Genomic DNA, 26,555 nt, shown 5'->3' with positions numbered 1-26,555 from the left:
CAGCAAGAGCGACATCATTGATATATACAGAGAAAAGAGTCGGCCCGAGAATTGAACCCTGTGGCACCCCCATAGAGACTGCCAGGGGTGGACAACAGGCCCTCCGATTTGACACCCTGATCTCTGTCTGAGAAGTAGTTGGTGAACCAGGCGAGGCAGTCATTTGAGAAACCAAGGCTGTTGAGTTTGCCGATAAGATTGCAGTAATTGACAGAGTCAAATGCCTTGGCCAGGTCGATGAAGACGGCTGCACAGTACTGTCTCTTATCGATGGCGGTTATGATATTGTTTAGGACCTTGAGCGTGGCTGAGGTGCACCTATGGCCAGCTCGGAAACCAGATTGCATAGCGGAGAAGGTACAGTGGGATTCGAAATGGTCGGTGATCTGTTTGTTTACTTGGCTTTTGAAGACTTTACAAAGGCAGGGCAGGATGGATATAGGTCTATAACAGTTTGGGTCTAGAGTGTCTCCCCCTTTGAAGAGGGGGATGACCGCAGAAGCTTTCCAATCTTTAGGGATCTCAGACGATACGAAAGGGAGGTTGAACAGACTAATAATAGGTGTTTCAACAATTGCGGCGGATCATTTTAGAAAGAGAGGGTCCAGATTGTCTAGTCCAGCTGATTTGTAGGGGTCCAGAAATTGCAGCTCTTTCAGAACACCAGCTACCTGGATTTGGGTGAAGGAGAAGCGGTCGGGTGGTCGTTTGACAGTGGACCCATTACGGACGCAGGGAATGAGGCAGTGATCGCTGGGATCCTGGTTAAAGACAGCAGAGGTGTATTTAGAGGACAGGTTGGTCAGGATGATATCAATGAGGGTGCCCGTGTTTACGGATTTAGGGTTGTACCTGGTAGGTTCCTTGACAATTTGTGTGAGATTGAGGGTATCTAGCTTAGATTGTAGGACGGACGGGGTGTTATTAAGCATATCCCAGTTTAGGTCACCTAACAGTACGAACTCTGAAGATAGATGGGGGGCAATCAATTCACATGTGGAGTCCAGGGCACAGGTAGAGGTGGTATACAGAAGATAGCCATATTTGTTAAAAGCCCAAGTCCATATTATGGACTGCTGCAGAAGATAAGTTCATTAGAGTTACCAGCCTCAGAAATTACAACCCAAATAAATGCTTCAGAGTTCAAGTCACAGACACATCTCAACATCAACTGTTCAGAGGAGACTACGTGAATCAGGCCTACATGGTCGAATTGCTGCAAAGAAACCACTACTAAAGGACACCAATAAGAAGAAGAAACTTCTTTGGGCCAAGAAACACGAGCAATGGACATTAGACCGGGGGAAATCTGTCCTTTGGACTGAGTCAAAATGTGATATTTTTGGTTCCAATCTTTGTGTCTTTGTGAGACGCAGAGTCTGTGAACGGATGATGTCTGCATGTGTGGTTCCCACAGTGAAGCATGGAGGAGGAGGTGTGATGGTGTGGGGGTGCTTTGCTGGTGACACTGTCTGTGATTTATTTAGAATTCAAGGCACACTTAACCAGCATGGCTACCACAGCATTCTGCAGCGATACCCCATCCCATCTGGTTTGCGCATAGTGGGACTATAATTTGTTTTTCAACAGGACAATGATCCAACACACCTCCAGGCTGTGTAAGGGCTATTTGACCAAAAAGGAGCGTGATGGAGTACTGCATCAGATGACCTAGGGATGACCTGGCCTCCACAATCACCCAACCTCAACCCAATTGAGATGGTTTGGGATGATTTGGACCGCAGAGTGAAGGAAAAGCAGCCAACAAGTGCTCAGCATATGTGGGAACTCCTTCAAGACTGTTGGAAAAGCATTCCAGGTGAAGCTTGTTGAGAGAATGCCAAGAGTGTGCAAGCTGTCATCAAGGCAGATGGTGGCTACTTTGAAGAATCTCAAATCTAAAATATATTTTGATTTGTTTAACACTTTTTTGATTACTACATGATTCCTTATGTGTTATTTCAAGGTTTGGTGTCTTCACTATTATTCTTCAATATAGAACACAAGAAAAATAAAGAAAAACCCTTGAGTGAGTAGGTGTGTCCAAACTTTTGACTGGTACTGTAGGTCTCATAACACTGTTGTCGAAAATAGCCTAAAAACAGTAATCATGCTTCAGCCAAAGGCAGCCATGCCGCTTGGTGTTTAGAAGAGATTTAGCCTAATCTTGATGCATCCATGATGCATTTATAAGTTATATTGTTCACGAATCAATGCATATCAGTAGCTTTAGCTACAGTATTGAAATGTGAACATTGAACAGTAGGAAACATCCCAGAATGAAATATATTGCAGCTGATCCAATAGGCTTGATACATTGTCTACTCTAGAGTCTAGTAGAAACTAATGTTGAAATACATGTTGGTGGTGTCCGCTATGTGAAAAAGAACACACATTGTGCTATGGGAAATAATAAACAGATACTTTCTTAAACACTGCCTTGACTGTTAAAGCTGTGATACAATGTAACAAGGTTGCATTGCATCATTGTATAATTGAATAGCTTACTTGCAATGCACTATTGAGTTTTCACTGCGCAAGAGATTCTTCCTTTCTAAAAAGTGTTTTTTGCAGATTCAAATGTTAAGGTGCTGCCATCTGCTGTCATGTATGGGTACGTCATGTATGGGTACGAACACAGGTTCTCTTCGAAATGCAATGCAACACCTACTTTTAGGCCTATGCATTTATTACGACTTAATTTCAGTCTATAGTCTAGGCCTGAATCAATGCGCAATATTATGTTCTTTACGCATAAATTATTTTGGAGCCTAGCCTGTTTACTGTTTAAAGAAATGTTGTTTAGGCAAGCAGATGTTCTTGTGGAAAGATGAAATATGCCCTGTATTTGGCATTATTCTTCACGAGGCATGAATCACTGCGTAAAAGTGGTAGGTGACTTTGAAAGAGCCAATCATTTGGCTTCAGTTTTCCTGGGGTGTAATCATTAATCAAAACATTTGCTAAAGGTTCAATTTTGCAACGAAAACGAGATTTTCTATTGGAGAAATTCAGGTATGCATCTCCCCGTTTCGTTCCGTTTGCTTCCGTTTGGTTTCTTGTGAATACACCCCTGGGCTCGTGCGTTTTGTAGCCTAACGTACACTTTTGTGAACTCCGTCATTACGCACAACTACGTAAAACGTTCGCCCAATCAGATGAGGAGCTTGAACCCAGGAAAGAATTCGTGTCACGGCAGCAGCACCAGCTGGATCCTATCCACATTAAGACTTCCGGTTTTTGAATTTGGACTTCAACATAAAAGTCAGCGGTAAAAACGCTTTGCGTATGATGCTAAATCTATATTTTTTTTGCAGCTTTGTATAGTGCATAATGTGAAAAGCCAGCAGCAAGCTGTGCAACACAGTCCCCCTTGAAAAACTAAGAATATTTGGTTTCTAGAGACCCTAATGAGTATTTTGGGGTGGGAAATACTCAGTAGGGTCTCCACTAACCAAATATGATTAATTTTGGAGGGGGACTGTGTTGCACGGCCTGTTGCTGGTATTTCACTCCGCCCCCTCCATAGCCCCCAATGCAATACACTCTAATACACTGTGCAAGAGATATGTATTAGTTTGTACAGCAGTAGCAGTGTGTGGGTAAAATCCCTGGGGAAGCCAAGCCAGGAAAATAATGCCATATTACAACCTGTATTGTGATATCTGCATTATTTCCTCAATAACCTGTTAGTTCATATGCCTTGCCACTGTGATATATAGGCCTAAGGCCGAGACAATAAGAAGACACAGTGGCAGAATATATTCAACCACACCTTTGTTTCATCACAAAACCGGAGCGCAACATCTGTCTAGTGGAGTCCACAAGGCATATTGCATGTAACATAACTTACAGCATGGTCAATCAAGTTAATGTTTCCGTCATTTTCGGACTACTAAACGAACACCGGAAAGTTACCACAAGTAGCAAAAAAAAAAACAGGAGCTGCTTCCACTATTCCAGCACCATTTCAACATCATCATATCACCTATGCTAATAGGTGTCTAATATAGTGACAACTAAAAGATTCCCAAAACAATTTAGTCCAATAAATGTAAGCTAAATATCACGTGGCTGTCTATTGGTACTGATTTGTGTGTGTGTGCATAAATAGAAAAACATGTTGACTCATCTTACTTGTAGAGAAACACCAATGCCATCCTCCTTTCTTTCATGTTGCCGAAACAATCTATGACTGTCATACAGTACACGCCTTTAGTTTTTGTTGTCCTAGGCTACCTGGCTAAAATGCTTGCTCGCTAGCCTAACTTCCTTTCATGAGCAATGATTAGCCAGCTAGTTAACATTAGCTTACTAGCTACATATTGAACTTCCATCCTCTCAGGCCAGAGGCACAATGTATGAATTTATGGTTGGGTCAGAATCACCGTTATAATCATTGGCCAGTACTGAGAATTAAGTAAACCACAAGTCCAAATCCCTATCTCCATCAATGGCTAATTTAGGATAGGGCCAATTTTAGCTAGATAGCTCGCCACTGGAGGACAACAACACAACGACATGCAACAATTCAAGTTTTTTTCTGTCAATGACGTTTGGCTTTTGATGTAAAATGATTGGTGTGAAGCCAAATCCAACCTGGCTTCCCTTTACACTTTTTTTTGGTTCGCCAGTACCATTCACAGTTGAGTTCATTCAATTTAGCTCAATACTGAATGGCTATTAGTGTATAAATCTTTTTTTTTATCAAGGGAGGCCAAATGCTTACCGGCTTCCCTTGCACACAACCATTCAGTGACAACAATATCATACATACTCTTGTTGACCAGACAACATCAGATAGATGGACTACACATACAGAGACAGAGGGGTGTTGTTTCGCTCGATCGGATGCTTTCTCCAGTGAGATACATTCAGCCTTTTGCTGAATGTATCTTGAAGGTTAATTATGAAACACAAAGAGACGAAAGATAAAATAAGTTATGTTTTTTTATTTTTGCTTGGTCAATTTTTTGGGAAATATATATAAAATTATATTCTATATATAGAATATACAGACCCTATGGAGTACTCCACACCCCACTTTTACATCTGCACAATTCTATTTTCCCTGTACCACTTTAGTTGGATGATCTAGTGTCCAGGCACCTTGATCCTGGAACATGTTTTAAAACCCAGATTTAATGCAAATGCAACTTAAATATGAACACATATTAATCATTGTTAATGTTTAGACAGTTATTTTTCATACTTCATGAATACATATAGGTTAATGATGCTTTCCTACTATTATGTGGGGACTTTCATTTTGAACGTTTCCGAAATTCCGTGACCCGGAAGTACTTTTTTAGTGTTGCTCACGAGCCGCTAATCAGGAAAGAGGCAGATGATATGGCAGCTTTGTGAGCGACCAGGTGGAACTTGCATTGTTAAGACGGTTAAACGTCGGAATATGAAAACATTTTAACGCGGAAACAGGGAGAGGGACACTGCTCGAAATGATTTACTTGATAGTCATATCCGCATTGTCTGGAGCATTCATTACATTGGTATTACAGTTCTTACTGCTTTACCGGAGAAGCCCCGAGCCTATAGCCAGGACAGTGCAATATGTCAAAGCAGTGCCTGATCCCGCATTGAAGGATTACTTTAATAACCAACATGCAGAATCAGGCCAGCAGCAACAAGACAACACATCATCCGCTACACCCAAACAGCAAGAGGCCATCACTCCCAGGCATCAGGAAGCGGCTGCCACCAGCAGTAGCCCTAAACAACAACCGCCACCGCCTTGTCTAAGTGAGCCCCTCCACACCTCCAAACCGGAGACGTGCAATTTTCTAAATGCTATCTTTTTGTTCCTATTCAGAGAACTCCGCGACACTCCCGTCGTTAGGCACTGGCTCACCAAAAAGTTCAAGGTGGAGTTCGAGGAGCTATTACAAACCAAGACAGCTGGTCGGCTGTTGGAGGGACTCAGTCTCAGGGATATCTCCCTTGGTAATTCTTTGCCCGTGTTTAAAACGGCCAAACTTATGAAGCCAGTGAGTTTAAATGAAGACGGCATGCCCGAGGAACTCAATTTCGAGGTGGACCTTGAATATAATGGCGGGTTCCATCTAGCAATTGATGTAGATCTTGTTTTTGGGAAGTCAGCATACCTGTTCGTAAAAATGACGCGTGTGGTTGGAAGACTGAAGCTGCAGTTCACACGCATGCCTTTTACGCACTGGTCCTTCGCGTTCCTTGAGGACCCACTGATAGACTTCGAGGTGAAGTCACAGTTCGAGGGAAGGCCCTTGCCCCAGCTCACCTCAATCATTGTCAACCAGCTGAAAAGAATCATCAAGAAGAAACACACCTTGCCAAATTACAAAATCAGGTAAAAAAAACTTGCACTGAGTCTACTACCACTTTTATATTTATTTAGGTCTATGCAAGTCAGTAGGCCTACCAAGAGGTGGTCAGAGATGTGCATCAACATTTCAAGCTGATTTAAGGACAAGGGAAAGTGGCCCAACTAACAGCCCAGCTATTATTTTGATAGTTTCCAAGATCTGTAAGATGCACATTTGGACTCCAAATGGGTGATAACGCATAGCCATATTGCTTTCTATTTGGCTAAATTGAAGGCTCTGCTCAATGCAACCTTTTTAGATATTTTTTTTAGGTTGAAATTGTCCACCACGTTATTGAACAGCCTGGCCTCAGACTAGATGTAACAGAGTATATGTTAATCTGTGAAACTGAAATGAGTATGATATGTTATGTTTGCTATGGTTACATAAAAGAAGGTTACTTAGCCAAAACGAAAGGACAGAGTTTGTTCGGGGAGGATGGGTGGGTGTATAACGTGTGTCCAGCATCCCAAAGGTTGTTTGAGTCACATCATGGACAACTTTAGCATTGTAGATAATTAGCAACTTTGTTAAGTCCAGGTTGCAGCGAAAGGTTAAATGATGACAAACATGTAGTCTTAAATAAAAATTTAACTGTCAGGGCATAGGCATACCGACTGTCAGTAGGCAGTGTGGTAGTATACAGTGTTTAGACATGGGACGGAACCTGTTGCAAAGGAAGCCATTGAGGGACATCATGGTTGCGAACCTATGAAATTATATAGGATAGTGTTGATCCTTCTGAGACAGAGGAGTGCCCCCTGTCATTACATTGAGAACATTTTGAAATGACCACAACCTGGTGTGAAATAGTCAGTTAAACACTTTGCCAACACTAAAACTGAAAGACAGAAAGCTTTCTAGTACTTCCCTGTTAGTAACATGAATGCATGTGCAGCATTTTGTCGCCTCTTATTTCTTTTAGACTGTCACATTAGTCAGGTACTCTTTTGCAGATGGATTATTTGCCGGAAGTGTTCACCATCACTTTTGTATTTGGTTGCACTCGCTCAAGGCAAAAAACACGAATGTAGATTTAACTAGGCCTGAAAGTATATTTCTTTTCTATGGATGTATTAACACAGACCTGATGTCACACAGCCTAGATTTAACAATTTAACTAATAATATATGTCCTTGCTAATATGTTACTGTAGTACATTCTAACTTCTCAGTTATAAGAGCAACTTAATGTTAAAGACATGCTCTCGAACTTTGGTGACTACTAAGTATATTTAACTTCATATGGAACAGTGGGACGCTAGCCACCTCGACAACTTCTGGTGAAATTGCAGAGCGTCAAATTCGAATTAAATTACTATAAATATTTAACTTTCATGAAATCACAAGTGCAATACATCAAAATAAAGCTTAACTTGTTGTTAATCCAGCCGCCGTGTCAGATTTCAAAAAGTCTTTACGGCGAAAGGAAACCATGCGATTATCTGAGGACAGCGCTCAGCACACAAACCATTAAACAGTTAGCAGCCAAGTAGATTAGTCACGAAAGTCAGAAATAGCAATAAAATGAATCACTTACCTTTGATCTTCGTATGGTTACACTCACAAGACTCCCGGTTACACAAATGTTCGTTTTGTTCGATAAAGTCCCTCTTTATATCCAAAAGAGCGCGTTTTGTTCAGTAATCCAATGGCTCATTTGCAGTCACAAGAGGCAGACGAAAATTCCAAATAGTATCCGTAAAGTTCGTAGAAACATGTCAAACGATGTTTATAATCAATCCTCAGGTTGTTTTTAGCCTAAATAATCGATAATATTTCAACCGGAAAATAACATCGTCAATATAAAAGAAAAACAAGAAAGGTGCGCTCTCGGGCGTGCGCCGTAACCTGCTCTGAGGACATCCCAGGGTCCACTCACTCAATGTTGTCATTCTCCCTAATTTTTCAGAATAAAGGCCTGAAACAATGTCTAAAGACTATTCACAACTAGTGGAAGCCATAGGGAATGCAATCTGGGTCATAACCATTTATATGGTGGATAGGCTTTCAATGGAAAAACACCCATTTCAAAATAATGGCACTTCCTGGATGGATTTTCCTCAGGTTTCCTTCTGCCATATCAGTTCTGTTTACACAGACATTATTTTAATGGTTTTGGAAACTTTAGAGTGTTTTCTATCTAAATCTACCAATTATATGCATATCCTAGCTTCTGGGCCTGAGTAGCAGGCAGTTTACTTTGGGCACGCTTTTCATCCAAAAGTCCGAATGCTGCCCCCTATCCTAGTGAGGTCAAACCTCCCGCTTTGGGCTATATGTGTCAATGTGTAATTCATACATGCATAATCTATTAGCAGAAATACTGCTAATTCCTCAATTATCCACAAAATCCCTAGTTTGAAAGCGACTGTTTTTCTGGAAGCTGCGCTGTGCAATTTTGCTTACATTCCCCCCCACGTTGGCCGGCCCCCTAGCAATTCGAGTTCTAGCCAATGAGCTTCAGCACCTTTCCATTTGAGTGACAGTTTGCAAGATGAACATACAGCAGAGCGAGCGAGAGAGCAATGATGTGGTACACATACTGTATCTGCACATATGTACGCAATTTTCGGGGACCACTTTTAGCTTGTGAGTGCTACTTTAAGAACTACTGGTTAAAAAGTATACAAAAGTACCAGGAAATCTCTAAGTGTTACCTTTCAACATGTCTAGGCCTGAATGTTAAATGAATCTAGGCTATTGTGGAAAACAAATCTATTTAATTATGCTGAAAGGGTAAGCCTTAGCGTATCACCTATAGAAGTTGCTATCGTTGAGGTTCTTGTTAGTGCTTCTATTGGCCCAGTCAGCTTGTCACAAATGTTGTGACAGCACTTACTGGGCTCAGCATTTGTGGCCTCAATTACATGGCAAACTAACCCATGCAGCTGGTTCGTCTGTGTCATGTCTGGAAGGGTCACGCTGGTGTGCTGGAACTGCAGCGATAGCCGCATTGGAACGCCAAAACTTCTCTATACAGCCTTCTGTACAGCATAATTACTCCTGTCACATTCCTTTGCTTTGATTGTTAGAATATCACAATTCCAGCAAAATGTTATATTGTTGCCTGTTCTGTCCTTTGAAGTGAAATGCACTTCAAACATCCTGGGTTGGTTGTTTTCAGGTGTGTTTGAGAATCGCTACAACGCAGCATGCCAAAATCACTTTTTTGTTTGCTAATATTGTTTTTAGCGTTCTGTGATTTATTCCAAGATGTGGTGTTTAATTGTGGGGAAAAGTTGTTTTCTTTTTAGAAGGTGTAGTTGTGATTATTGGGCTGTGAAATAAGCTACTGTAATATGTTCTGGTCCATGACATACATCTGTATAATTGTAATGTAGATATATACAGTACCAGTTAGAAGTTTAGACACGCCTACTCATTCAAGGGTTTTTCTTTATTTTTACAATTTTCTACATTGGAGAATAATAGTGAATGCATTAAAACTATGAAATAACACACATGAAATCATGTAGGAACCAAAAAAGTGTTAAACAAATCAAAATATATATTAAATGTTTTCTTAAAATAGCCACCCTTTGCCTTGATGACAGCTTTGCACACTCTTGGCATTCTCTCAACCAATTTCACCTGGAATGTTTTTCCAGCAGTCTTCAAGGAGTTCCCACATATGCTGAGCACTTGTTGGCTGCTTTTCCTTCACTCTGCGGTCCAACTCATCCCAAACATCTCAATTGGGTTGAGATCGAGTGATTGTGGAGGCCAGGTCATCTGATGCAGCACTCAATCACTTTCCTTCTTGGTCAAATAGCCCTTACACAGCCTGGAGGTGTGTTTTGGGTCATTGTCCTGTTGAAAAACAAATGATAGTCCCACTAAGCACAAACCAGATGGGACGGCGTATCGCTGCAGAATGCTGTGGTAGCCATGCAGGTTAAGTGTGCCTTGAATTCTAAATAAATCACCAACAGTGTCACCAGCAAAGCACCATCACACCTCCTCCTCCATCCTTCACTGTGGGAACCACACATGCGGAGATCATCAGTTCACCTACTAGGCATCTCACAAAGACACAGTGGTTGGAACCAAAAATAAGAAATTTGCACTCATCAGACCAAAGGACAGAATTCCAACAGTCTAATGTCCATTGCTCGTGACTCTTGGCCCTAGCAAGTCTCTTCTTCTTATTGGTGTCCTTTTTAGTAGTGGTTTCTTAGCAGCAATTCGACCATGAAAGTCTGACTCACGCAGTCTCCTCTGAACAGATGACATTGAGATGTGTCTGTTACTTGAACTCCATGAAGCATTTATTTGGGTTGCTATTTCTGAGGCTGGTAACTCTAATGAACTTATCCTCTGCAGCAGAGGTAACTCTGGGTGTTCCTTTCATGTGGTGGTCCTCATGAGAGCCAGTTTCATCATAGCGCTTGATGGTTTTTGCGACTGCACTTGAAGAAACTTTCAAAGTTCTTGACATTTTCCGGATTGACTGACCTTCATGTCTTAAAGTAATGATGGACTGTCATTTCTCTTTGCTTATTTGATCTGTTTCTGCCATAATATGGACTTGGTCTTTTACCAAATAGGGCTATCTTCTGTATACTACCCCTACCTTGTCACAACACAACTGATTGGCTCAAACACATTAAGAAGGAAAGAGATTCCACAAATTAACGTTTAACAAGGCACAACTGTTAATTGAAATGCATTCCTCATGAAGCTGGTTGAGAGAAGGCCAAGAGTGTGCAAAGCTGTCAAGGTAAAGGGTGTGCACCCATCTTTTCTTGGTTACTACATGATTTCATATTTGTTATTTCAAAGTTTTGATGTCTTCAATATTATTTGTAAAAATAAAGAGAAACCCTTGAATGAGTAGGTGTCCAAACTTTTGACATGTATAATAAATAAACAACCTGGCTGTTGCCATTTACAATTTTTATTTAATATGAAGACATTTTATATAGTAATGCTGCAAATGGTCCATACAAAACCTGCATTTCTCATTGATTTAGGTTGTATATAATTAGGTAGGATTAATCAGGCGGTTATTGTTGTTGAAATGCCAGACTATGTGAGAAGGCACATTGTTTCACTTGAAAATCAATGAAACGCTGTCTTGTGCCTGACAAAATGAACAGACTTTCCTTTTGTCCACCATATTTACTATGTGGGCTGCGGAGCAGGCAAACAATGGTTTGGTTGTTTTGTGAGAACAACAACTAAATGTAACTATTTTATGTCCCTCTGTGCAGCCACAGGCCTCTACTGGCATGGCATGTGAAAGATCTGGTTTAGATCATGTGTGGGAGCTAAATGTTAACGGTAGGCTAAATGCAACAATCTGGAGGATTGACCTAAAATGGTGCATGTTTGTGAGGTGCCCGTGATAATGACTCTGTCTGAGCGAGATTTGTGTGGCAATGTCATCTAAAACAGCCTTTAAGGACGGAGCAGTGGACATTAGGATTAGCTGAATGTCACAGATGGCAGGACTCTGGAGGGGAGGGAGGGCTGGAGGTAATCCAGGCATAACAACACCCATCTTGAGTCAGAACAAAAGCAATATGGATACTGTGCAGTGGGGAATGAGATACTACAGCAATCCTCTGTAGCATAGAATAAAGCTTTATCTCTGCAGTAAGTTTCAGGGAGGGTAACATTCTTTGTTTCCAGATTTACGGTGCGAGTTGACAGAGTTATGACCTCCCTCTCTACTCTACAAACCTGACAGGTTTGTGAGTCTTGACAGTGAGTCTGTCTGGTTTCTGAATGGAATGTTCAGGAGATAGGAGATGATGCAGTTAAAAAGCATGAGATGAATGGCTGATTAAGTACTGGAATCAACCTTTCACCTGCTCCTATCTTCACTAAGGCAATGCTGATAGCCCTGCAATCTCAGCAAACCCACATGGTGTGGATTGGCGAGTTCTTGTTTACATGCATTGCAAATACACTCATGTTACGTTCAGGCGGTAGGTATTCTTAGCATAATAGATGGGGGTGGTGAACAGATCATTGCAGAATTTTCTGGCTACGCTCTCAAATGGTATTAAGCCTTTTGAGATTTTTTGGGGGGGGTCAGAGAATTTAAACCTGTAAGAGAAGAATTCTCAGACACTGGACCAGTGTTAAACTTGAGCACATCATTAACCACATTCCAGGTGTGCAAAGTAGGGGGCCAATCACTTGGCATATTAGATCACAGTAAAATGCACTGAGCCATTCACCCCTGTCCCCATCCTTATCTGGACAGGACATACTAGATTGGCATCATTTCTTCGTAAGCTTGGGCTTACCGTGTGCCATTCCTTTGTCATTTTCATGACTTTGGGTGGTTGTTGGACTGGCTTGTCCTCTATGATTCTAATATCCTGTGAAATTCTGAATGTCTTACATTTGATTTGTCCTGGACCATCAGTAATGTGTACCAATATGTACTGAACCCATTACCCCCCCCATCCCTCCCTTATCCACTGTCAGCTGGGCTGTTTCTTACGGGCAATTCCATTATAACAGAGTGATGCTGAGATCCACTTTAAAATGAATGCCAAGCCAAAATCATTGACTGCAAAGTTTAACAAACCATACACCTATATGCAGAAGTCTAGTTTTGACAATTTCCACAGAATATTTTACTGAAACACATTTACTTGAGGAACAGTGCAGATGCAAAGTTTGATAAATGTTTTTTGTGACCATGTGCTCTGCCATTTCCTGGTTGCTAAAATTGTAATAGTTTGCTTAATTTTAGTTTATGTGACAAAAGAAAACAAGTATAGTGTAGAGAATCATTGTATCATCTAAACCGCTGTGAAATATATTTTCCATAACCCAAAACATTGTATTTTCTGCTGTTTTGAAGCTGGTGTACAAAACCGAAAGTAAAAGATGCAAAAACTAAACTTAAGAACGGGAAGCATGAAAATAGGGCACATAGAACATATCTACAACTTCTTAGACTTGCTTTCATTGAGAAATGACACATCTATAACTCACATTTCTATGTGAATTTGGTCGTGTCGACCAAAAGGTTTCAGCTATGTCATGACACCTTGAGTTTGAAAATATCAATTTTGGTTATTGAACTACAGTAAGTGAAGTGTATCAGCACCTGTTAACAGACTGACTGTAACAGAATGACATGCGTCCTTGGTCTGTACTTTACAGAAATGCATAATTATTAATGTCGTTCTTTTCATCGTGATGTATCCTGAATAGGTACACAAAGGTAGAAAAATGTAATATCCTTCTTCGGTGTTTCGATATTATTCTATCCACTAGCTATTATTCTAATGAGCTCCGCCCTCCAAACAAGACCAAATTTGGACAGAGTTTGGGGAAACCCTGCTGTGCTGTGCTGTGCTCTGCTGTACTGTGCTGTACTGCACTCTATTGCGACTGGTATTTGACTACTATGATTTCCCATTGTGGCCAATTAAATTGCAATCATACTGTTACTGATTTTTCCGGCACTCTGTAACCGATTTGATAACAGATTGACTCGTTTTAATCATTTAATATTTCATAAACAAAATGATCAGTAAAAACAGGAACTACGCTGAACCAAAAAAATAATAAATGCCACATGTAAAGTGTTGGTTCCATGTTTCATGAGCTGCGGCATTTGCACGCAGCGGTAGCGTGCGGAGGTTGCTTGCGCGGCGCGCAGCAAGGAAACAAAACATGAAGAGGATTACATTTCCTGAGGATAACAGTTCTAATGTTGGAAACAAGCAGCCTTATGTTGTCACCCAGAATCACTTTTCTATTCCAAGCTATATAACCATTTTACATACTGTAGGTTTTTGAAAGGACCAAAGAGTTTTAAGTCTGCTTCGTATTTTCCTTTTTGCCATGGAACATCAGGTATCGTAGTATCGCGATACTGGTATCGTGACAACCCTACTTCATACCCTTCATTGATTGAGCTGTCATTGTTGTTTAGCTGTTCTATTGGATCCCAGAGATGGAGAAAATAGGTTAATAAGACAATGAAGCTGGAAGTAATACTAGCCAGAAAGCCACCATTTTGGTGCAATAATGCACTTCATACAGTTGCATATCGGGATATTATTTTGGACGATGTGTCATTTTGACAATATCACAATATTATTTTTGTGCTAGTTGGCTGTACCTGCGCTAAAACCCCAGTATTTTCCCTTCATAGCTTGTTCTAAATCTTTTTAAATAGCGAGACCATTTCTTTTTCAGCACTTATCTTTCCTTGACGGATCAAAACAAATTTTCTCATGGCTCTCTTGTCTCTCTGCAGCAGACATATGGTGAGCAATATGTCTGGAACATCGAAATAAAATCACAGTATCAAATCATAATATTGTGAGAATCGCAATACATATACTGTAGTATCGGCACCTAAGTATCGTGATAATATCATATCGTGAGGTCCCTTGCAATTGCCAGACCTATTTTTACGTCATAGTGAACAAATAGTGTGGGAGGGCAATGTCCATCTGTTAAATCTCCCCTTACAGTATGTCCGACCTCTTTCAATAGAACGACATATTGCATACTCTTGCATTAGTGTGTGTTAATGACTGGTGTTCAGGGTTCTAATCAATAATACTTTTGAAAGCTTTGATTGCTAATGTGTTGAAAAATAGCCCTGTAGTTATACACAAAGTCCACCGCAGTACATGTTCATGACATCCTGATAGAGAATAACTTCTTTGCTTGAAATTTGGAGCAAAGCTTCTATGTTGTTTTTTTGGGGGGGGCCTGGCCAAATGCTTTACTTTCTAAAGTGACATGATAACTCACTGTCTATTAAATATGGATCTGCACAACCCGTTTCAACTCCAAGGTTCTCAAGATTTCTGTTTGTAATGTAACATCTTATGATCTTACTGTTGCTTGGGAACTGAGCATAAGCAATGGGGATACTAGAATTTAGTCGTAGCTGAGGGAAGGAGATACAGCAGGAAAAAGTACATTTTGTCTGAGAGTACAGTAATAACTTAAAGCATACATGTGAATATTCAGTTCAATTTCTAGTTAAGTTGCAGCAAATGCTATGCTACACTCTTTCACACACATGCTACAAGCTTATGATTGCACACACGTGCTCCCTGATTTTGTTAGGGCGTTGGAGTGTTGCACAGTTGGTGTTGAGTCCATTTTCATAACATAAATAATTGAGGTTACCCCATTTTCCAGACATGCTTCTTCTCATATTGAGACTTGATCCCTTTACAGAAAATGCACCTTAAGTAGAGTAGGGATTTTTTTTTGTCTGCTTTGCTGTGTAATGTAGTTTACATACATTATTTAGGAGAATCACAATGCGTTTGACTATTCCATCAGAGTTCTGCATTTTACCGCATTTAACCTCTGTGTATCATGCCCTCTCACGTTCATCCCTCATGGTAATTTTAGGATTATTGCCTGGAACTTTGGTCTGGCTACGTTTTGTGCCAATCCCCCCCCAAAATAGACTTTAATGCTCACCGATACATCAGGACGATTAAGCTTTTGAATTTGCAGATCTTTAGTAGGCAACCCAGGCAGTTGGTACATAATCGCAAATCAAATTTGCTGACACGGAACACCTGGGCTGTCTCAATCAGGTTTTGGGGATTGCTTACCAAAGCCCGGCCTGGTTTGACATCAGGATTTGTGGTATCTAAATCAGACAGTTAATCTGTGGTTTCATAGCAGGAAGAGGCCATATTCTCATGTAGCCTTTTTAAATGCTTTGAGCCCAACAGAGAGCTATTTCTTACTGTTTTATTACTGCCGTCAGCATTTATTTAGACTACCCTTTTCATTTTGATGTTACATGTTTATTAGTTTGTACAAATATTCATCTTTTGAGAGTTACTGTGTTAGCTTGTAAGCACTTGAATGAATAAGATACCAATACTATTCCATCCAGTTGTTCCTTACCAATATAGGAGCCTACAAGTACATTCCTCTTGTCCTTGTGTGTGCACAAACCGTTTTCACAGAAAAAAAATCTACGCCTTGGCTAATCTTTTAAGAGCTTTCTGATTAAAGAATCAAGTTTCCTTACTAAAAGGAATGTCTGGCCGGAACATTGTTCAGAAAGCTTTTGCCTTCTCATTAGCTGAGCAATTCGCAAAAATGTTGGTTATTTTTCGTTTTTTAAATGGTTAAATTATTTGAATTCCATTTATTGTTTATTTTTTTATGTGAGCTCAATGCGCACGTTGCACAGTTTCTCATGAGATAAATCAGATTCAGCCTGAACTGTGCGATGTAGTATGGCGTTGTTGTTTCCAACAGACCAATATTCTATATAGTGTAGAGTGGAAAACGTGATAATTAACTACAATGACCATAATCGATTGCGCACCTACTTGTCAGGTCTGTTTGTTTTTATGCTTGCTACAGAAGAGACCGCAGAATGTATGCTTAATTTACTTTGAAGAATTACAAAATAGTGACTTTGCCAGACAACATATGCAGCAGCTCTATAGAGATGAGATGACTTGGAACAGAATGATAGTCATCAAATTAAACAAATGTAATAAAGTATACACAACTGAAAAATTGTATTCAAGTAAAGTCATGTGAATAAATTATGGTTAATAAGTAGTAATGGGAAGTCACCACCATCATGGGAGTTTTATTAATAGTTTTATTCTGTGTTACAGGGTTCAACCCACATAATGCATAGTGCATTTAATGTTTACAAAAAATGATTTAATCAAAAAGTGTGATTTTATTTTTTAATAATCTAAAGGAATCCGAACTGACTTGAAAAATACTAATCGCTCAGCACTACTGAGCTGCCATAACGGACCGGGTCTATGGGAGATGCCAAGCACAGAATACAAGGAATAATTTGGCCAAACTTATTCAAGGACTGTATTGTGTGTCCATCTCAGAACGAGATATTCACTTTCTACTGTAACCCCCATGGTTGTTGTGGTTGAGACTTGCTTTGGTCCTACTTAATTATTAAAGGCCCAACCACTAGAAATAAGGCAATCTTTAGATCCCTTGATACAAGAAACAATTATTGATAATATTTTAATAAGAGACTAGGCCTATAGCAACAATCATGTTTGGTTTACATTGTTATATGCATGTTTTCTTTTCAGCAATTCGGTGGCAGGGTACGGTATTTGTGACGGCCTAAACTAATGGATAATAGTAAAGAGGCTAAATGCAAGATGCAGGTAGGCCAAAGGGATAGGGATGTGCCCTATGCATTTTTAATAGAGGCTTTTTGATGAGGCTAATGGTGTCTGTGGAACGTGATAGGCCACGTCTGCCCGCTTGTACTTGCACCGAGACAAAATGCAGACGTGTTTTCCAATTAAGATGACTTTGTCGTGGAATGGTGCTGTCAAGCCCTCATGCCTAATAATCTGCTATGTTCTCCTAATCATTGCCCATCTAATGTTACTGAGCTGAGCTTCCTCTTCCACTCTGACCTGCACTGTCTGCGCAATAGAGGGAATATTAACTGTGATTTAAGAATGTAGGCCTGTGTGGCCTCTGTGCGATAAGTGGTTTTGGAACTGGGTTCATTCATGACCACAGAGGCGCACTACAGTGTCAACTGCTGATGTGAACATTTGGTTGTACAAAGCACAGTATAATTAGCCACTCACCAAACATCTGACAGGCTTTGATTTTAAAGTGTACTGTCCCTTTAGGGAGTTAGCCTACCTTTTGTAGATCATAGCCAACTACTCATCATAATAAGGACTAATAAAGTGTTGTTTAGCCATTCTCACATGCTAAGACATTGTTCATCTTGGAGTTTAGCATGCGATGAATGTTGCTGATTTAAAGACTGCCCTGGAGTTAGCCAGCCAAGTCCTTCAGAATGTCTCCCCTGTCACATTCTTCTGCCCCTTTTCTGGATTTCTATTTTCTCCCTGTGGAAATGTATTGGAGACAGTGTGCTGACAACCACAAAGGAGCCTGAAGGAACTGAGCCCTGAACAATGGTTCTGCTTTTGTTCAGTACCCGAAGAACCTGGCGGGTACAGCCAGGGCTGGGACGCTGCATGCTGATTGTGGTAGTGGTACCATTCTCTTCCACCTTGTTATTTGACCTCTCTGGACAACCTGTTGAAGCATGACAGAGAAGCTGCTATGTATGTCAACATAGAGAATTAATGGGAATTCAAGATGCTGGATTTGAAAAACGCTAGGAAAAAAAGAATCAGTGGGAGCTATTGTAGAGGCATTGATATAAAACACTTCATCTTGAAAACAAATATCCTTTGGAGGTAGGTTAGGCTCACAACTAGGATAAGTTATTTATATTTATTTTGTTTCTATGGTTAGGCTGTCTCATATCTAGCATTTTATATTAATGAACAGTTACACAAAATCCTCTCTGGTATAGAATGCCAGGGGCTTCAGGCTAGACATGGCACCAGGGGCCAAAAATAGTAGAGGCAGGCGTGTAGTCCAAAACAACATGATGTTCATAATTACAATGAGGATTTTCATTACTGTTTAATCATTGTCCTTAATTTTGCTTTTAGCCAATGACCACAGCCAATAGAGGAAGTCACAGTGCTGGGACCAAATGTTTTGGAGGACATCATGTTGTATGAGTGGGTCAGTGTGTGTGAACTAGGGTGAGATGGAGAGCCAGGCTGTGTGTCTCACCCCACTCTGGTTAAGGTCAGTCCTCCTGCTGTGGAGCGAGAGCAGGAAACACCCAGGGTCTGTTAGGAAATCCCTGCCCTGCTGGGATCAGATTATCTATCTGCCCATATGCCCAATTGAACCGTGGGCCTCCAGTAGATGCTCCTGTAGCATCTCCATTTCGCATCTACAGTGCCATCAGAAAGTATTCACACCCCTTGACATTTTCAGGCTGAATTTAAGATGGATTAAATATAGATTTGTTGTCACTGGCCTACTCACAATACCCGGTAATGTCAAAGTGGAATTATGTTTTTTGAAATTTTTACAAATGTAAAGCTGAAATGTCTTGAGTCAATAAGAATTCAACCCCTTTGTTATGACAAGCCTAAATAAGTTCAGGAGTAAACATTTGCCTAACAAGTCACATAAGTTGTATGCACTCACTCTGTGTGCAATAAGTGTTTAACATGATTTTTGAATGACTACCTCATAGGGCTGGGTGATATGGCCAAATATCATTATATATATATATGATGGCAACACATATATTCAAAATTATTTCAATGGGTCTTTCTCCATTCTGATTGTTTTATATTGTTCAATTCAACTTCAACCTAAAGTTATTTCCATCAATTTCTGCATTTCCTGCGCTCATTTGAGATCATTTCCACACTGCCACGATGTGGGCAAAAATACTAGGCCTTATTTTTAACCAAATGTTGCAATTGTAATTTAGATCAAAACAGTTGGGTGAACTTTTGGAATCATGGAAATAGAATGTTTATTATAATTCTGTAGTTAGAATATAAATAATAGTGGGCACTTTGAATACAGTGTTTGACATGACAACGAATGAAAATGCTATGGACGAGTTATTGTGACAGGGTAGGAACCAAAGTGATGTTGAGTGTTTCCTAGGGGACCCTATAATCTTTGGCTACATTAAATCTTTTTTCCTATAGCCAACATGCTTTGCCTATTCCTGTTTGATTTAGAAGATACTGTTGCACAAACAACATGCTGATTTAAGCCTCCACCAGTACTGGTACCAGGTAGTATTAGCTAGCTACGTTTGCTCTGACTAAGTACTTTTATTAGCTAGTTAGCTAGCCATCGATATAAAACTAGTGATTAGCATTAGTGTCTAACACGATTTAGCGTAACTTGCTAAGAAAATACAAACTAGCTGTTTGCAGATGTAATAAACAAATTAATATTGTAATTATAGAACGCTTGTGGATTTATATTAAGATCATAGTGCAAACAACATGGTTGTCATCCAACTTGTTGCATGTGCTGCAGACTGAATGAAAGTGTCTCGTGGTCAAGCAACAACAAATGTCCTACTTGAGTGACGGGGTGGGACTAGGTCTGTGTGGAAAGCGGCATGGAGAGAGCGGAGAGGGATGACTCAAGTAGCGGAGTAAACTATAAAAATGGACGTTACACACGGATTATCACATTTAACAAACTAAACATTCAAACACCATTATAGAAGGTAGTAAAAACCCAAACCGGTCCGTGCATAAATACCGGTGTATATAGTAAAATACAGTATACTGCCTAGCCCTACTACCTCATTTACCCAACACATATCTGTAAGGTCCCTCATTCGAGCAGTGAATTTCTAACAGATTCAACCATGAAGACCAAGAAGAATTTCCAATGCCTCGCAAAGAAGGACACCTATTGGTGTATTAAAAAGCACACATTGAATATCCCTTTGATCATGGTGAAGTTATTAGTTACACTTTGGATGGTGTATAAATATATCTAGTCTCTACAAAGATACAGGCGTCATTCCTAACTCAGTTGCTGGAGAGGAAAGAAACCCCCTCAGGGATTTCACCATGAGGCCAATGGTGACTTTAAGACAGTTGCAGAGTTGAATAGCTGGGATAGGAGAGCTGAAGATGGATCAACAATATTGTAGTTGCTCCACAATACTAAACGAACTGACACAGTGAAAAGAAGGAAGCCTGTGCAGAATAAAAATATTCCAAAACATGCAAAACAAGTGTGGCAAAGTAATTCACTTTTTGTCCTGAATAAGTGTTATGTTTGGGGCTAATCCAATACAACACATTACTGAGTAACACACTCCATATTCTCAAGCATAGTTGTGGCTGTATCATGTTATAGGTATGCTTGTAATCGTTAAGGACTGGGGAGTTTTTCAGGATGAAAAAGAAATGGAAAGGAACTTAACACAGGCAAAATCGTAGAGGAAAACCTGGTTGTCTGCTTTCCACTAGACACTTGGAAATTAATTCACCTTTCAGCAGGACAATAACCAAAAACAGAAGGCCACATTTACACTGTAGTTGCATATCAAGAAGACAGTGATGGTTCCTGAGTAGCTGAGTTACAGTTTTGACTTAAATCTACTTGAAAATCTATGGCAAGACCTGGAAATGGTTGCCTAGCAATGATCAATGGCCTAGCAACGCCACCATGGCCTATTTATTGCCTTAACTCCCTTATCTTACCTCATCTGCACAGACTTTTTGTTTTATTTTTTCTACTGTATTATTGACTGTATGTTTTGTTTATTCCATGTGTAACTCTGTGTTGTATGTGTCGAATTGCTATGTTTTATCTTGGCCAGGTCGCAGTTGCAAATGAGAACTTGTTCTCAACTAGCCCACCTGGTTAAATAAATAAATAAAAAAATAACCAATTTGACAGCTTGGAGAATTCTGAAAAGAATAATGGGCAAATGTTGCACAATCCAGTTGTGGAAAGCTCTTAGGGCCAGATTCCAATTTAGTAAATTACGCCTTTCTTACGCCTTTCCAATGCACTTCTCAGTAGTTGGTATTCAAACGTACCTTTTTTTGTCGTGGATTTTTAATTAAATAGGGTTTTCAGTACATTTATCTTAAGACATCCCTTTCAATACGGTGTACCTTTGCTTGAATTTTGTCGACAGACTCAATAGAGCATATCGACAGAACGGGTTCAGAATATTAGGGATCAATAAAAGTAAGCCATCTTTCAGCACCAATTTGCTAGATTTAAAAAGGTTAGGAAAGTATTTATGAATCATAAACAGGTTTGGAGAGCCTTTACGCACTAAAGAAAAAACGGTTTGATTCATTCTAAAAATTGCCACATTCAGTTCTTTAACACATGGTGATGTTAGAAGATTAGTGTACATAGAATTATAATGGGGAGACTAGTGTACACTAGTAGGCTATACCCTTGTCTATTGCCTGCACAAACCATGGAGCTGTGTGATGACACAGCCAAGTATTGCGCTATGCTGTGGGTTCAAACTGTTACGGCTTGGTCTGCGCTCTGCTTCATAATGATTTAAATGGCCTACATGTCTTTTTAAAAAATAAAATCAACTGTTAGTAATGATCCTTAGCACAACCACCTGGCCGTGATCGCGTTTACAGGGGAAGCAAATTTAAGGTAAACGAAACAATGGAATGATATCTAGGCTATACCAGCTGAAGGGAGCTAACAGTAAATTGGCAGTTGAATATGTGTGGCTATTAGGCCTACTGACGGTCGATACTGATGGTGGGTAAAATTTTACATGATTCAAATAAGAAAGCGAAAGTTGGGGTAGCCTATAAGAGATTTGAGAATGCCCATCCCTGCAAGTTAAAAGGCCATATAATTTGAGTTATGCTTTGTGGCACAGCATTTCATAAACTTCACTGTGGGAAAGTTGATATGCTTCAGTTTTCTGCCTTATGACTGGTTTCACATTTGTCTCCAGCGATTATAAGATAAAATATACACTATAAATAAAAGTATGTGGACACCCCTTCAAATGTAGCAAAGGGGGGACCAACTCCATATTAATGTCCATGATTTTAATATGAAATGTTCGATGAGCAGGTGTCCACATACTTTTGGCCATGTAGTGCATACTTCCATACATTTTTCCGACTGGTACCAGGGGACCGCATACTTTTGTTCATGTAGTTTATCTAAAGCAAGTGTCATTTATATTTACAATTCCCTTATTCAAACGGATTACTCATTACCTAGCTCTTATCAAGTTGTTAATGGAGAATGGTGTTATTTCTACTTGGAACCGGTAGGTTCGCTAGACCTTATTCATGCTTTTCTTGCTCATAAAGGTGGTGGAATTATTTGGGAATTCAGTCAAGGTCAGAATACAGCGTATTTGTAGACGCACCCAAAATTAATAGCAGGTAAATAGCATGCTATTCTCATGCTTAAGTTCAAGGTCATAATATGCATAGAGGGAAAAGTGCATTAAAAGGGAATTGTGTCCCATTTGCATGGCTTAATCGGGCCCTTAATCGGAATCGGGCCCTTAGAGACTTACCCAGAAAGACTGACAGCTGTATTCGCTGCCAAAGGTGCTTCTACAAGGCATTGACTCAGGCGTGTGAATACTTATGTAAGTGATATTTCTGAATTTTCAATAATTTGCCAACATTTCTAAATCATATTTTCACTTTGTCATTATGGGGTATTGTGTGTAGATGGGTGAGAATTGTATTTATTTAATCCATTTTGAATTCAGGCTGTAACACAACAAAATGTGGAATAAGTCAAGGGGTATGAATACTTTCTGAAGACACTAGCTCTTCTCCATCTCTCCCCCACTTTTCCTCATCTCACCATCCTCCTCCTCATCTCTCCATCATCCATCCCTCTTTCATTTTTCAACTCCAAGTCTTCTCAATCTCAACTTTATTTGTACTCCATTTTCTCAATTTCTACTTATCTCATTTGCTTTTCCATTCCTCTTTCCAACCCATTTGTCCTCTGAGCAAGGAGATGTGTATCTTACACTTTGTATTACAGTGACCTTATTACTTTGTAATTATTCCTGTAATTACAGTGTAACAGTTTATTATTATTATTATTATTCCACATGTAATTATTAGACAGCCTGCTGTGTGCCTATGCTGATGTGTAGTGATGAAGCAGTCAATAGCAGCTTTAGCATACGTTTTAGTCAGTTGGTTAACTCCTTATCACTGAGCCCGTGTTTCAGTCACTCAAGAGAAACAATCCTGAGCATGATGACAAAGCAGAGATGCTAACCGGTTCTGTGTCTGTTAAACTATTGCCGTGGGCTAACAGCACATCATCTGAAACGTAGACAGTAGCGAATTAGCACTGGATGTCCTCAGGGCTTTGCTACTCAACTTCTCCAACAGTATGATGGTTAGAAAAGCAGAACTAAGCAGAAATGTTTTAAGCAATGCTTAATCGCTGAATCAAATTGCTGATACAGTAGTATTTGTGTTTGGGATTTGAGGGAAGTGATCACAAGTTCTCTGTTATTTTCTTCCCACAGTGGAAAAGCCATAGGCCTATGCATAGATTGTCAAACACTGCTCAATGAAGTGTTGAATCTCTCAGTCGTTATGTTCACACTGAAATCACTAGCAGTATACAACGAATGGACAACCATTTTCTAATTGAATCATTGTCTTTTATTTGTGTTTTTTTTTACAGATACAAACCCTTTTTCCCGTTCCAAGTGCAACCTCCTATCGGGTCTTCCGCCTGTGACTTGGACCTCTCCGTTCAGGAATCAGGATTGGTGGAGGGCCGGCTTAGGGTCACCCTTGTTGAATGTAGCAGGTAGGATGTCTCATGCCCTGTTTACATTGTGACATATTTCATTTCGCCTTACGTCATCTTCACGGAATCTTGCCCCGCTACATAACGGACAAGTGTAGTGTTTGTAACGCAAGATGTTGGAGACCCTGTCTGTTGTCAGAGATGGCATTTATTTTATTCAAAACAGGATAAATATTGTTTTAAGTGATAATAAAACATGTTTTGTTTAGTTCGTTTTTCTTCAACTTGTTTCTCTACATTTATAGCAAGTCAAGCGCACTTTCATTGCAGCTAGCTAGCTAGATGCTAGGCTAGGTTGAAGATACCACTGTAGCTTGCGATGTCCACCTAATAATTATCATCAAAACAAAGGTCATTACCATCACAATAAACTTAAACGGGAAGCAACTGTCATATAATATAATTGGCTCACAGCCAATGTGTATTATTTAACATGACTATTAAATTTGTACTCGCTTATAGGCATGAGTCATTGTTTACAAGTTGCTAGCGATCCCATAAAGCCCTCAATATTTTAATCTTCTGTAGTTTGCCAACTTCCTCTCGCAACGGAGCCTTCAACCGCAAGGGGGAGTGCTTATGGGTAATGTGAACAAGGATTCTGTCTTGGGAACACGGGGGGGGGCGGTATTTCCCAATGCATCACAGCAAGACCCCGCTTTTTCAGAGATGATATGAGAATATAATTATACACGCACTGTGCCAACAATGTTACAGTCCTAAGAGGCCTATTGGAACTAAGAGCAGGAAACGCTATTGATCATTATTAGTAGTTCTACAGTACTTGCAATTTGTCTGCAGTCTCCACAGCTTTTCTGCACAGGGATACAATATACAGTGTAACTTATACAGTTGCGGCCAATTAGTGCCTTCGGAAAGTATTCAGACCCATTGACTTTCTGCATTTTACGTTACAGCCTTATTCTAAAATGTATTAAATAAAAAGAATCCTCAGCAATCTACACAATACCCCATAATGACAAAACGAAAACAGGTTTTTTGAATTTTTTGAAAATGTATTAAAAATTTTAAACATAATACTTATCTAAATAAGTTAAGACCCTTTGCTATGAGACTCGAAATTGAGCTCAGGTGCATCCTGTTTCCATTGATCATTCTTGAGATGTTTCAATAACTTGATTGGAGTCAACCTGTGGTCAATTCAATTGATTTGACATGATTTGGAAAGGCACACCGGTCTATATAAGGTCTCACAGTTGACAGTGCATGTCAGAGCAAAAACCAAGCCATGAGGTCAAATTAATTGTCTGTAGAGCTCCGTGACAGGATTGTGTCTGCACAGATCTGGGGAAGGGTACCAAAAAATTTCTGCATCATTGAAGGTCCCCATGAACACAGTGCCCGCCTCCATTATTCTTAAATGGAAGAAGTTTGGAACCACCAAGACTCTTCCTAGAGCTGGCCGTCCGGTCAAACTGAGCAATCGGGGGAGAAGGGCCTTGGTCAGGGAGGTGACCAAGAACCCGATGGTCACTCTGACAGAGCTCCAGGGTTCCTCTGTGGAGATGGAGAACCTTCCAGAAGGACAACCATCTCTGCAGCACTCTACCAACCAGGCCTTTTATGGTAGAGTGGCAAGATGGAAGCCACTCCACTTTGAGTTTGCCAAACGGCACCTAAAGACTCTCAGACCATGAGAAACAAGGTTCTCTGGTCTGATGAAACCAAGATTGAACTATTTGACACATGCACCTTACAGTGAAATGCTTACTTACAGGAACTTACCAACAATGCATTTTTAAGAAAGTACCCCCCCCAAAAAGTAAGAGAAGAATAACAAATAATTAAAGAGCAGCAGTAAATAACAATAGCAGGGCTATATACAGGGTGTACCAGTACAAAGTCAATGTGCGGGGGCACCGGTGTTGAGGTATTTGAGGTAATATGTACATGTAGGTAGAGTTATTAAAGTGACTACGCATAGATAATAACAGAGTAGCAGCAGCATGGGGGGGGGGGGGGCAGCAATGCAAATAGTCTGGGTAGCTATTTGATTAGATGTTCAGGAGTCTTACGGCTTGGGGGTAGA

The 26,555-nt window shown here is 40.1% G+C and overlaps 1 protein-coding gene across 1 annotated transcript in view; it reads left to right on the top strand.

Annotated features, from left to right (window-relative positions):
• The first annotated feature begins 5,327 nt into the window (after positions 1 to 5,327).
• Positions 5,328 to 26,555, top strand: part of LOC106576940 (PDZ domain-containing protein 8) — a 68,442-nt gene continuing 47,214 nt past the window's right edge. The window contains exons 1-2 of the mRNA XM_014154483.3: positions 5,328 to 6,343; positions 24,377 to 24,505. Coding sequence (XP_014009958.1) covers positions 5,460 to 6,343; positions 24,377 to 24,505 — 1,013 coding nt within the window. The 5' untranslated portion in view covers positions 5,328 to 5,459. The remainder of the gene's footprint in view (positions 6,344 to 24,376; positions 24,506 to 26,555) is intronic.

Source organism: Salmo salar, chromosome 18 (assembly GCF_965601325.2).
Source record: "Salmo salar chromosome 18, fSalSal1, whole genome shotgun sequence".
Classification (NCBI taxonomy): domain Eukaryota; kingdom Metazoa; phylum Chordata; class Actinopteri; order Salmoniformes; family Salmonidae; genus Salmo; species Salmo salar.
Note: the sequence above shows the minus strand (reverse complement) of the source record. Positions and strands in the feature narration are given on the sequence as shown.